The sequence below is a fragment of the Manacus candei genome, unplaced genomic scaffold (genome assembly GCF_025592945.1).
Source record: "Manacus candei isolate 608988 ecotype Guabito, Panama unplaced genomic scaffold, ASM2559294v1 h1tg000047l, whole genome shotgun sequence".
Classification (NCBI taxonomy): Eukaryota; Metazoa; Chordata; class Aves; order Passeriformes; family Pipridae; genus Manacus; species Manacus candei.
The window spans coordinates 6,261,866-6,274,378 of record NW_026138095.1 but is presented as its reverse complement, the minus strand read 5'-3'; the positions used below and the strand labels follow the sequence as shown (position 1 = coordinate 6,274,378).

The window sequence follows — 12,513 nt, the reverse complement described above, 5'->3', positions numbered from 1 at the left end:
ACAGCAGCACAGCCCTTTGCAGGGGGGTTTAATGAGTTTGACCTTCACAACATGGGCTCAGCTGATGTGTGCTGGGAGAGCTCTCTGGAAAAAAACTTTACTAGGGCAAATTGTGGTTTATTTTTTAAAATACAGGCCAAGATCTGTTTTGCTCATGCCTGGCCACCAACACCAGGAGCTGCTGACCTCTCCCTGACCTCTCCCCCTCCCATGTCCACCTTTTCTCAATTAGCAATTTGCTCAATTGCTCAGCAGGTGCCAATCAGAGCTCGAGTTCCTGATTCCCCTCACCAGCCCCGGGGGAGGAGGGTGTTTGGAGGTGCTGGTGCAGCTCGGGGGTGAAGGTGTCCTTTGGCTGGAGCTCCAGAACACTCAGGTAAGGCCCTGGGTGGAATTGTCGTGATGAGACCTCTTGGTGTTGTGCTTTTGTGCCAGGGAGGGGGTGGTGATGATCTGCTCGAGTGCCTCTGGCTATTGTGGGATCCTGGATGGAGAAAAGGGGGCTGCTTTTCCCGAACCTGGAGTCACTGTGAGGGCAGAGGGGCGACTTGTGGGTGTGCTGCTTTTGTTTGGAAGGTTTTTTCTGGCAAACCTGAAGGTGCTGAGGGAGATCTTGGAGTCCTGATCCCTGGCGAGCTCAGGACTGAACTCCACAGCCTGTCCTCAGGCATTCCCCTGGCTCTACCCTTCCCCTTGTTGAGTCTCGTCTCTGACGCCTTTTTGGTACCTTGTACATTTCTTGAGACTACCCTGAACTCTGACAATGCCTTCCTGGGGTACTGGAAGTGCTTTTTGCGGTGCTGGGGCCGAGACGGGCGCGCTCGGGAGCAACATGTGATGCTCGCCGGCATCCCGATGCTCGGCGGAGCTGGCGGCGGCAGCGCTCGGGGACTCGGGGCCCGGCAACAAGCCTCTCATTTCCCTCTTGTCTCTTCCTGTCAGACAAGATTTGAAGATTCAATTAGAGGGGGAGCGCTGATAGCGGCGGGGCTGGCGTGCTGCTCGCGCCCCGCGCTCGGGCTGCTTGGGAACTCGATGAAAGCCAAAAGCAATGCAAGGAGAGGGGGTTGGGGGGGAAAGGAGGGTATTGAAAAGGGATGGCAAAGAGCCTGTGAGGAAAAAAAAAAAAAGGCAAGAAATGCAGATTTGAGGGAGTTGAGGGATGGTTTAGAGCATAAGTTTTATGAGGAGCAGCTGAGAGAGCTTGGGTGTGTTTTATCCTGGAAAAAAGGAGGTTCAGGGAAGGTTCATCACTTGCTATGACTGAAAGGAGGTTGTAGCCAGGTGGGGGTTGGTCTCTTCTCCTAAGTAACAAGCAACAGGACAAGAGGAAACAGCCTTGAGTTCTGCCAGGGGAAGATTAGATTGGATATTAGGAAAAATTTCTTCACTGAAAGAGGGGTCAAGCATTGGAACAGGCTGCTCAGAGAAGTGGTGGAGTCACCATCCCTGGAGGGATTTAATAGATGTGTGGATGTGACGCTTAGGGACATGGTTTAGCAGTGGCCTTGGCAGTGCTGGGTTAACAGCTGGACTCGATGATCTTGGAGATTTTTTTCAACTTAAACTGTCCTACTATTCTGTGGTTGGAGGCTCAGGGATATGCTCCAGCCCCCCGTGCTGCAGAGTGGTGCCTGCTCAGGAGAGGGGTCTGAGGGCAGCACCAGGCTGAGATGAGGGAGACCTGCTCGGTGGAGTGAGTCTGGGTGTCAGGGCAGGACTTGCTCACCCAAAACCTCATCCTGCACAGCTGGGTCTCCAGACCAGCAACAAGAGCAAGCTGAGAGCTGGGTTGAGGCTTGGTGTCCAATGGGAGAACAAGGCAGAGCCTCCCTGGTGCATCAGACAGGGACTTGCCTTGACCTTGGCTGGATTTCAGTTGGATTTATTTCCTCTGAGGAAGGGAGCTGTGATAAATGCAAGAGGGTATGGAACAGGATGGTGCTGGGTCCTTGTGTGCTGTCTGGGGGTGGGGGCTGCCTTTGTGGGGCTGATGGATCTTTGTGCCTTTTGAGGGTCAGAGACAGGATGTGGACACTAAAACACCCAAACTGCCCAACCAGAATATTCTTGAAAGGACGCTCCCCTCCTCTCTCCGTGTTCTCTGGAGGTAATAGAGGTTGTAAAGGAAAATGCAAATTTTTTTAAAGACGGTGGGGCAGACAGATTTTTATTATAAATTATGTTTTTACTACAAATTATATTCTGAGCCCCAGAGCTGAAACCCTGGGTTCAGCTCAGCTCTTGCAAAGTCAGGAGAATGAGCCGCACCGGTGCTACAGCCGCGAGCGACTCAGCCCTTGCAGACGTAGCAGTTCCCAAAACTCGGGCCGTGCTCAGGCGTGGATTGATTGTGTACCAAAAAGTCAAGGTGCAAACATTGATCATGCAGAAAAGTGCTGGTCATCAGCCAACAATAAGCACTCCCCAGCCTAAATTATTAATTCCTTTATGCACGCCAAGCGGATCGCGCTGGTCGTGCACGTCCCCTTGCACAGTGGTTGCGCTTCGTGCCGTAGTGTATTTTCCCTCCAACAACTTGTCTGGCTCTTCGCTTAATAAAGATTGAGAGAGACAATAAAAACATTCATTAAAGAGGAAAAAAATAAAAGATGAAGCCCTGCTTGTAGCCTCTAGCAGTTGGTTTCATTAAGCAATTGCTTCTCCCAAACCCTCCCTGGGTGGTTCCTGGTGCTGGTACCCAGCCCTGGGTTTTGGGGATGCAGCACCGGGCTGGGAAGCCCTGGGATGCTTGGCTGAAGGCCACAGAATCAATGGGGTAACTAGGAAGGGCAAGAAAGTGTCTGGGTGATGAAAAAGGGAATTAGCAAAATGAGCTCTTGGGGGGAAAAGCAGCTGTTTGGATGGGGTTATGCAGGGTTAAGATGCTATTTTGTGCTGTGTGGAACGTCGGGCTGGTCTCCTGCTCCTCCCAGATCCTCCAGTGCTGTTCAAAGAGGGGAAAGTGTTCTTTCAGCTGTGAGCACTGAGGATGGGAGCATCCCAGCAGGACTGTGTCAGGGCTGGGGTCGTGAGAAGCAGCCAGGGCACCAGGGGAGCAGGGGCTGCATGGGCTGGGTTTGGTGGGTGTCTCTGCTGTAGCTGTGTCAGCTGAAATAGCATAGATGGTGTTTCTCAGGGTGTTAATTCACTGATGGGGCAGCCAGGAGCCCCCATGCACAGTAAGGGCTCTGATCCCACAGCACTCACTGTCACTGGTGGGGTGGGGGAGCAGAGACAGAGAGGACTTGCTGCCGTCAAAATGCTCATCAGCAGCACTTGAGTCTGTGAATTGGTCGTGGGAGGCCTGTTCTGCCCCCAAACTGTGACATCCGAAACGAAATGTGCGTTTTTCTCTCCGGTTCCAAGGCATGAGAAGAGCTTTGGATCTTGCTGCGATTTATCACTCAGCCCCGAGCCAGATGCCTATATGGGTTCCATCTACGGCTCCCAGAACTGATAGAAATATTATCCTGCCTTATTAAAATCACCCACAGCTACTGCAGCTGTATGTCAACAGCAAAACAAATAGCGACTGGTTCCCATCGGGTTGGAGCCTCTCTGCTGAGGCTGTCTTCCATCCTCCTCCTGCCAAAGTGGTTACAGATGTAGGCTTTTCCCGTTGCAGCTCCGAGCAGCTCCTGTATGGCCGATTCCAAATCCCATTACCACGCCGGAGCCGTCTTTGTTGAGCATCGGCTCCGCTAAAGCTCCCCCTGATGTGAAATATTGCTCACAGTGCTTTTCCTAGAAGTACTGCTAAGGAGGAGAGTGCAGTGCTGTGCTACCCCAAAAGGTGCCTTGAATGGGGTGGGGAGAGGAGATCAAGAGGGCTATGCTGGGATGAAAGCAGGGCTGCCTCCTCCTCCTCAGGTGTCCCTGCCAGGAGTCTGCTGAGTAATTTGCTGTGCGTTGCATCTGCTGTTGAGGGCATAACTGATGATGCAGTGCATGAGTCCCTTTCCTCTTGCCCCTCCAAAACCACCACAGCCCTAAAATTCCTGCTGCCACCCAACCTGTCCCTGACTCACCCCCATTCCTCTCTCCTGTGCTATCTTTGGTATAATTAGGAGGCCAGGACTGTGCATGTGAGGTGACTGTGACCTCATTAGTTTCTTATGCTGTATTGAAATTTCTACTCATTTGCATCCCAAATCCCTAAATGTGCAGCCCTGGTCTCCAGGGTCACTTTTAGCTGCTTTCCATCCTTCTCACCAAGGCTCCAGGCTGGAGCTGTGTTCCCTCTTCTCAACAGATTGCTCCACTTCTGTCTGGAAGCTGAACGAACCCCCCTCAAACAAGCTCCCTTGTTTGAGGAAGACAAATTCCTAGTCTAACATGGGCAGGTGGGAAGGGCTCCCTGGGGAGATGCCCTGGTCTGAGGCAGTGCTGGGAGGGGGCTTCTGGTTTATCTCCTCTGCCCACCCAAGTGAGATGGGGGATGACAAACACCCTGGCTGGGCTGTGACGGGCTCTGGACTCTCACCCCTCTGAGATCCACAACCAAGATCACTCTTCCCTAGCAAGAGTATCTTTTTAGTTCAGTGTTTGCTGATGCCAAAATCCTGTTAGACTGGTGGTACTGGCTTGATCCTCCTGATGTCTGGGTGCTTCACTTGAAACTTAGAGGATATATGGCTCTGTCAAGCCTTTCTTCTTTTTCTGTCCTAGTTGGAGGGAGAATGCTGTTGGAGATGGGAAGGTTTGCATTGTCTCTCCTGTGTGATGTTGGATCCCTTTATAGGGCAGGTATCTTCTAAAGCAAAATGCTTTCAATTCTCACAACGAGCATAATTCTTGAAAATGTATGCAATAAACAAAACGAGCCAAATGTAATTAAAATGGAGACAGCATATAATCTGGTAACCCACTTAGAGGCTCAAAGCTTCAGCTTTTAAAAAAATGTTTGCTCCAAATCCATTTAAATAAACAGACCAGCGCACAAAGGCTCTCTGTACATTATCAGGATACAAAGAGAATCGGATCAAAAGCAGCTGTGACCAGGCTGTACATATGTAGCGAGGAAATTGCTTGATCTAAGACTGCACCTTGTACATGCAAATGTGTTTGTGGACCTTCCTGGGAATTGTATTTGTACTACAGCTGAGCTGTTGGGCTGTGCTGTGCCAGGGGGCAAAGGCTGGTGTGTGCCCCACCACGGGAGGGTTGGCTGGGGAATGAGGGAGCTCTGGGTGTGCTGGTGTGTCCGCTTGCTTTGGCTGGAGCAGAGAGAGGCCAAGGACCAGCTGAGCCTGCCCTTTCCATGGGTGCACACAGTGCATCTGGGGGGGGGGATTGCTCAGAAACCTGTGAAAGAAATGGGAGTCCCTGTTCTTAGCACCTGTGTCACGGGCCCTCCACTCGCTTGGTGTCACATGTGCCATGTGCTGTCACACTTGTGTCTCCCTGGGCTTGCAGGAGGGTCTCCTGGCCCTGGGGGGGCTGTGGGGATTGCATCTCCTCTGCCTGGACACCATCTGTCAGCTCTGCAGCAGAGCTCGGCTGGCCTTGAAGTTTTGCCAATAGCCATGTGATTTGTCTCGGGCTGGACAGCACAAGCTGTGAATCCAAGATCGAGTGTGCTCCCAGGCCAGCAGCATTTGGCCAAGAGAAGGCCTTTTGGGTCAGACAGGAGCATCTGCCTGTTGTTCTTGCAGGTGGTTTGGACTAGCTGGAGCTCTTGGCATACACAGATGTAAATATGATGCAGGGGGCTACCGGGGAAGGGTGAGAAAGCTGTTTCTAAGGTGGCAAAAAATCTCAAGCGTTTAGAAGCAGGGTTCTGGCTCAGCCTGGGGACGTCTGCACTCAAAATGACGATCGCCGGCAGAAAATCTGTTACTCTGGTCCCGCTGGAGGAAGGTGTCTGGCTCGGTGTGTCGTGCCCCCTGCTCGGGCCGTGCGTCCCCCACTCCCCGGGGATGCTGGCGGCACGGTCCCCGCCGTCGGGGCCGGCTCCCGCCGCGGCCGGGCCTCGCACCGGCAGAGGGAGCTCCGGCCGCGTCCTCCGAGCAGGGGGGACCGGGGGGACCCGCTGCTCCCGCGGTTGGGGGATGGCGGGTCCCCCTCGCCTGCTCGGGGCCGGGTTCCCCTGCGAGCTGCTGGCCAGGATCGTGTCCCCACGCAGCGTAGGGACGGCCGGCTCCAGACGGGGTGGCCCCTCGCAAGGGGCTGGGGGTTGGGTGGCACGGGGAGGTGACCCACATGCGCCGAGCCCAACAGCACGGTCTCCGCTCGCGAGCGGTGGGGGACGGGGCGGGGAGCAGCAGGGAGAGGGTCTTGGGCAGGGTTTGGGCGGCACACGGGAGGGCTCTGTACCGGCTCCTGCTGCCCTCGGCACCTTGGCCCTGGCGGGCTTCGCTCGCCTGCGGCTTTTTCCTCCCCATCTCTTCGTCCCTCGCCCCATCTCTTCTTCCTTGCGTCTCACCGGCTTCCCCCTCTCCCGGTGCTGCAGTGTCCCACCGGGGGCTGCCTCCGCCTAACGCAGCGCGGGGCTTTCCCCCTCCTCCCCGCCCCCGGCGCTGCAGGTCCCCGTTCTCCCCCCGGATTTCCCCCCAGGTCAGGGGGTGCCCGGGCCCGACCCCCGCCGGGTGCGCCCCGTCCATCCCCGCCGGGGACCGTCCTGCCCGTCCAGCTGTGCCGCCGGGACGGACACCCCCGGCAGCCAATGGGGAGGAGCGGAGGGGCCGGGGGGGAGCCCCCATTGGCGGCGGGGGGAGGAGGAGCCGGGACTTGAAGTTGGAGTGAGGGATCCAGCTGTGCGGGAGCGCTCGGATCGGCGCGGCTGCCGCGGGAGCATCCTCCGCCCGTCCCCGCGGCGCCGGGCAGCATCCCCCGCTCCCGGGCAGATGCTGGGGCGCGGAGGGGGCAGGCAGAGCCGCTAAGGCGGCCCGCCCCGCGGGTGGGGGCCAGCAGCCGGCAGCGGGGGCCGCCCCGCCGCCGCCTCCCTGCCCGCGGCTCGCCCGGCTCGGGCCCCCGGAGGCACGGCGAGGAGGAGCTACGGGGCCCGCAGACGGCAGGGCAGGGCGAGGGGGGCGGCCCGGCCCCGGCCCCGGCGGGGGGCGAGGCAGCGGCTCGCCCGGCCATGCCACCCCGGCGCTGAAGCCGCCCCGCCGCAGCCCCCAGCCCCCCGGCCCCGCCATGGCCGCGCCCCTCTAGGCGTCCCACCGGCTCGCCCCGCGTCGCCCCGGCTCCCCCGGGGCCGCCGGCCGGAGGATGGACGAGGATGGACCGCGAGCGGCCGAGGAGGATCCGGAGCCGGGCAGAGCCAAGACTTTCATCCGCCTTAATGACCTGTCCGGGGCCGGGGGCCGCCCGGGGCCGGGGGACAGGGAGGCGGGCAGCGGCGACTCAGAGGCGGAGGCGCTGCCCTACCCGGCGCTGGCCCCCGTCGTCTTCTTCTACCTGAGCCAGGAGAGCCGGCCGCGGAGCTGGTGCCTCCGGCTGGTCTGTAACCCGTATCCTTTGCAGGTGTTCGGCGGCGAGGTAAGCCCCGCGGGGCCCCCCCACCCTCGGAGCGCCGGGCAGGGCGGGGGGCACCTCCCGTCTGGAGCCCGCCGGGTGATGGGGAAGGAACGGGGGTTTGGGAGGACCCGTCACCCGCCGTCCCCGGGAGAGCGGGGGGCACCCGGCGGCACTCGTCCCCTCCCCCGTGCTCTCCCGGGAAGTTTTTCCGGGCTGTTGCAGGGGCTCGGCGGTCCCTGTCTGGATGCGGAGCTGAAGAGGGGGCTGTGCAGGGCTCCCCTCTTGCAGAGCTCCCCTCCCCCGGCCGCCCCGCCGCGATGCCGCCGCTCCCGCTGGCTCCGTCGCTCCGCTCCACGGGGAGTCGGAGCAGGAGCTGCGGGCGGCCCATCCTTCCCCGGGGATCTGCAGCCTCTGGTCCTGCTCCCCTGACACACCGAGCGACCCTAACATCGAGAACCCCCCCTTGCGGACCCGTCCTTCCTCCCTGACCCCGTTTCTCTCCCGTCTCCGGCCCCTTCCTCGAGGGTTTGGTGGGGGGGTGCAATCTGAAGAGAGGTGGAGGTGTGTGTGGCGTTGGGTTGCTGCCCAGCTCCAGGGTCCCTAAATAATTCAGGGTGTTCAAGGCTGCTCGAAGGGGCTCTGCAGTCCCCCGGGGGATGCTCCTTGCTTGAAGGGGTCGGGGCAAGCTGGGGATCATGGTCCCTGGGTGTGTGTGGGCCAAGGGCAACTGTTTGTCAGGTCCTGGGGTGAGCTGTGCCTCCCCAAAAGCTTCTGTCTCCTTCTAAACTCCCTATCTGCTCCAGCACAGGCTCTGAGTCTGAGCCGCTTTAGTCAAGTTTAAGCTTTCAAAAGAAGGGGGACAAAAATTAAAAGAAACAGAGGAGACAATAGAAAGATTTCTTCTTGCCACACTCTTTAAAGCCTCCCTTGGAGTTGAGTTGCAACCAGCACTCAGTTTGTAGCATTCCAAGTATTTTACCATCCCCAAACTCCAGTTCCATTATGGAACGGAATGAAATAAAGCGCAGCGCTGTGGCTTCCAGCAGGGGCTGGTGCGGGAGAGGCAGCGCTGCCCGGGAAGTTACCGGGTCTGTGCTGCGCTGCCGGCGCGAAAGGCAGGCGAGCAGGTCTGGGCAGCAACCCCACATCTGGAGGGGGAGAGGCTGTGCAGTAGCGGGGAGGACATGTTACATGGTATAGAGGGCCAGAATAGCCTGTGCGAGTCCTCCCCTACTCCTGGTGTTCGGGAACTGTTAGGAATTACATCTCCGCTGAGGCTGGTGTGCCTGGGAAGAGCAGCGAGGGTCTGCTGGAGTTGTGGATATTGTTTTATTTGAGCTTCAGCAATGATTTCACTGGTAAACAGGCTGCCTTCTTTCCTAAAATGTCCCCCAGGAGGGAAAAAACCTAAGATTTCTCTTCCCAGTCATGAATACTCCCAGCAGTTTCCCCCCAAATCTCTTTCACACTAGCTAAGCACTTCAAAGCTGCGTTTATTTAAACATCTTAGAAATCTTGCAACTTTGTGAAGCCTTCTGTTTTGGAAAGAAATATTAACGACAGACGACAGGCTGCAAGTCAGTGTGTTCTTGTTGCCTACTATGACTAATATTATTTATGAATGCTGGTTTAAATATGTTTCCAAGTCTCTCTGTTCTTTTTTTTTTTTCTCTTTCATTTTTAATCTTTGTAATGATGTTTTGAATCTGGTGTTAACACCTGCATGGTTTTAGTGTTTTCGGTAAAATTTCCCACTCCAATAACGGCTTGAAATGTGTTTTCTTCTCTGTGGTTGCAAATACAAGCTGATTAACTTTTGTCCTTGGAAAATTAGTGGTATTGTGGGCACCTGCAAGCACCACCGCAAGCAGGGGATGAGCATTAGGTGCAGCCCTGCAAGCTGGGATTTTTCTAGTCACCAGTTCCTTGCTCGTTACCGACAGAGAAAGGCGCTTGCCAGGAGCCCTGGGGCCAGCGGGGATGATGCTGTGGGTCTCCGAGTCGTGTGGCTGCATGCAGCTGTTTGTTTTCAGGGTCACTGACCCAGAATTGGGGGAGTTTTATTTAAAAACAACACCAGAAAAAGTCACTTCAGCCTACAGATGAGAGAGAGGCAGTGGTTGGCTTGGCACCCACCCTGTGTCCTGTCACTCACTGGGCTGTTCGGCAGAGCATCCTCTCGCTCATCCCTTCGGCTCTCTGCAGCCCCAGGGCTGGAGCTGAGCCTGTTCTTTGTTTATATTTGTTACTTTTATTGTTTTCCTTTAGTGTGGTGGGGCAATAGAGTGGCCCTTCTCAGGCTGTAATCTTCTAGGAATTGTGCCCCAGTGCTAAAATCACGTTGCTGGAAAGTCTTTGTTGCCACCAGCTGCCCTAGAGAAGAGTGGCAGTGCTTTGGCTCACATGGCTGGTGAATCCTGCCCCAGCTCTGGGGGGTTTGGAGTTTTCACTGGCTTCTGCCACTCTCATGGGTGGTTTTTACCTTTCTGCATCTGCTCATGCAGAAACTGGATGGGAGGGCTCTGGTTTGAGCTGTGCCTGTGGCGATGCGCAGCTTGGGGCTTGGCCAGGTGGGTTTGTGCTGCTCTAATCTGGCTGATAAACCAACTTCACTGTTGATGGGGCATTGGGAGGAGGTGCAGGACCCACTCTTGCCCCAGGAAGAACAGCTTGTGCCCCCAGGGTGCATCTGGAACACCTGGGATGCTGCTCTCCATCCCTGTCCAGGTTGTTTGTGTAGGTGCGGCAGTTGAGGCTGAGGTGGGGTTAGGGAAGGGTGATGGTTGAGGTGCTGAGTATCCAGCAAGGATGCAAAGTTCTGTCAAAGTGGTTTGTTGAGCTCTTCTGCCATGTTTCAATTCAGAGTATCCTCTACCTGGATCAGGGAGCTTCTTCTCTTGCTGTCTGGTGTGGAGATGGGGGGGTACTGTGCTGCTCTCCTACTCCTCCTCTCCCTTAGGGCTAGAAAGAGGTCATGAAGTTTGTCCTAATCCAGGAATTCTCCAGAGCCTGAAATCTTGGGGTTTTTAACTCTAAACATGTATTATCCTGTCAAGCTGTTCTCCCTTTCCACTCCATCCTGGTCTTTGAGCGAAAACCTCTTTGGGTGCTGTGAGGAACCAGGGGGATGAACCTGGTTGCCCACCTGCATATTCCCAGTGGCTCTGGGATGGAAGGTTCTGCGCTGAGTGAGAACTGCCTGGGTCAAAAGGGAAGGGACATGTTTAATGATCACAGTGCTGGACTTACAGGCTCAGCAAGATGGGAAGGACTGTGGCACATGCAGGGTGTCCTAATGTGCGTGCTGGAGAGGCTGTGAGAGGAGAAGCAAGAGTCTCTGGGGGGGGGAGAAAAGAGGAGGCAAGCTGGTTACTTGACTTTCAGTTCTAAAATAAAAGCACCATGAAGGCTGGGAGGATGAAAGGCTGTAGCAGGGTCTGTGCCAGGCTACTCCTCTGATCAGAGACAAGAAACGAGGCTATTTCTTGAGAGTTGAGGAGTGATTGAAGAGCGGGGATGGAGAAAGTGGGGAGGATGCTACTGCTTGGCGTTAAGAGCTCTGAATAGAAAAATAACAGTGCAACTGAAAGGGCCTGTGATATCTATTGTAGTACTGAGAACTGCCTCGTCCCCCGCGCTGTGCCTGCCTGCAGAGCGCTGCTGCCTGGAGAGCAGCACACGGCAATGGGGGGCTGCAAAACCTTCTGGAAGGTGCTCTTCTGGGGAGATGCCCCCAAATCGGTTGAAATCCCATCTTTTCCTCCTGGTTTGGAGGGTGAAGGGCAACTCTGTAAATTCCCTCACTGGGGAGGGGAGGTTTGGGTGGCGCTGGGAGGAGTGCTCCCATCCCGCCTGGCTGCTCTGCAGCACAGTCCCTGGGATTCGGGGTTTGAGAATGGCTTTAGCAAAGAAACACGTCTTGATCTGGTCATGGAAGCCAGCCCTGCTTTCTGTCTGCAATAAAACGCAGAGAACTCTTCCAGCAGCTGCCTCACATGGCCCCATTCACTCCCCAGCAGGGAGAGGTCAAAGCTCAGTCCTGGGGAGGTGCTGAGTGCCCCCAGCTCTCACTGGAAGTCAGCAGAGCTGCAGATGCCCAGTCACCTCCAGGAGTGGGTCCAGAGCTCTTATGGCCTCATGCCAAGGCTTATATGAGGTCTGTGCCAGGGTGGCTCACGGGGTGGCTGGAGCCTCTGTGTTGGGGCTTGGTGCATCCCGGAAGGCAGCGCTGGCCCTGCTGAGGGGATGGTCAGACCTTGCCTGCTGAGCTCACCCTGAGCACTGGTGGTCTGTGTGTCAGCCCTGCTCTGCATTGGCCTGGCCAGATCCAGCTCTTCTGGAAGGGCATGTCCATGTGTCCAACTGCACTGGAACCAGGACCCTCCTGCCTGGTGGGGATTAGAACTGAACCTGCTGAGCTGTGTTGTGGTTTGGGCTCCCCAGCCCTGGTGGTGTCCCCCCGCAGCTCTCCCTCCTGTGGAGATGTGATGAGGGCAGGGGGTGAGCAAAACCCCCATCACCTCATGGGAACTCGGAGTCCTCGCTCCCTTTTTGGCTCTGCCAACTCATGGGGGTAGCCCAGCACTTCTTGTGCTGCTGTTTGTAGGGTTCAATGTAGTCTAGGGTTAAAAATAACTTTTTTTTGTTATCAAAAGTGTGTGTTGTGAGGGGAGAGCGCACGTGGTGTCCTTTACACTTCGGTACATTTGTTCCAGCCTCACTTTGGAGTTTAACAAAGCAAAAAGCTTTGATTTGACAGGTCAGACCTGAAATGGATCTTGTTTCGATTTAAAAACCCCACAAAAGAGCCAGAATCCATTTGCTTCACCTGTGTCTGATCCATCCCAGGGCACCTGAGCTTGTTTCTCTCCTGTGACCCAGTTCGACGTCCGGTGCCTCCCGCCCCTCCCCAGACAGATGGAAACGCTCCTGCTCCAGCTGAGCCTCTGCCAGCTCTGTGCCCCTTCCCTGGCTTCTGGGGAGAAATGAAACACGACTTGTCTGGCTGATCCCTGGTGGAGGGGACTCCTGCAGCCCCTGGCCCTCCTG

General features: G+C 56.3%; 1 protein-coding gene across 17 annotated transcripts in view; it reads left to right on the top strand.

Moving 5' to 3' along the window:
• Positions 1-7,215: 7,215 nt before the first annotated feature.
• The window catches only part of CACNA1G (calcium voltage-gated channel subunit alpha1 G), a 146,256-nt gene continuing 140,958 nt past the window's right edge, over positions 7,216-12,513 (top strand). For 7 of the 17 annotated variants that reach the window (XM_051797966.1, XM_051797968.1, XM_051797967.1 and 4 more), the window contains exon 1: positions 7,216-7,457. In XM_051797966.1, the coding sequence (XP_051653926.1) occupies positions 7,216-7,457 (242 nt within the window). The remainder of the gene's footprint in view (positions 7,458-12,513) is intronic. The other 10 variants (XM_051797978.1, XM_051797976.1, XM_051797977.1 and 7 more) reach the window with 2 other exon arrangements.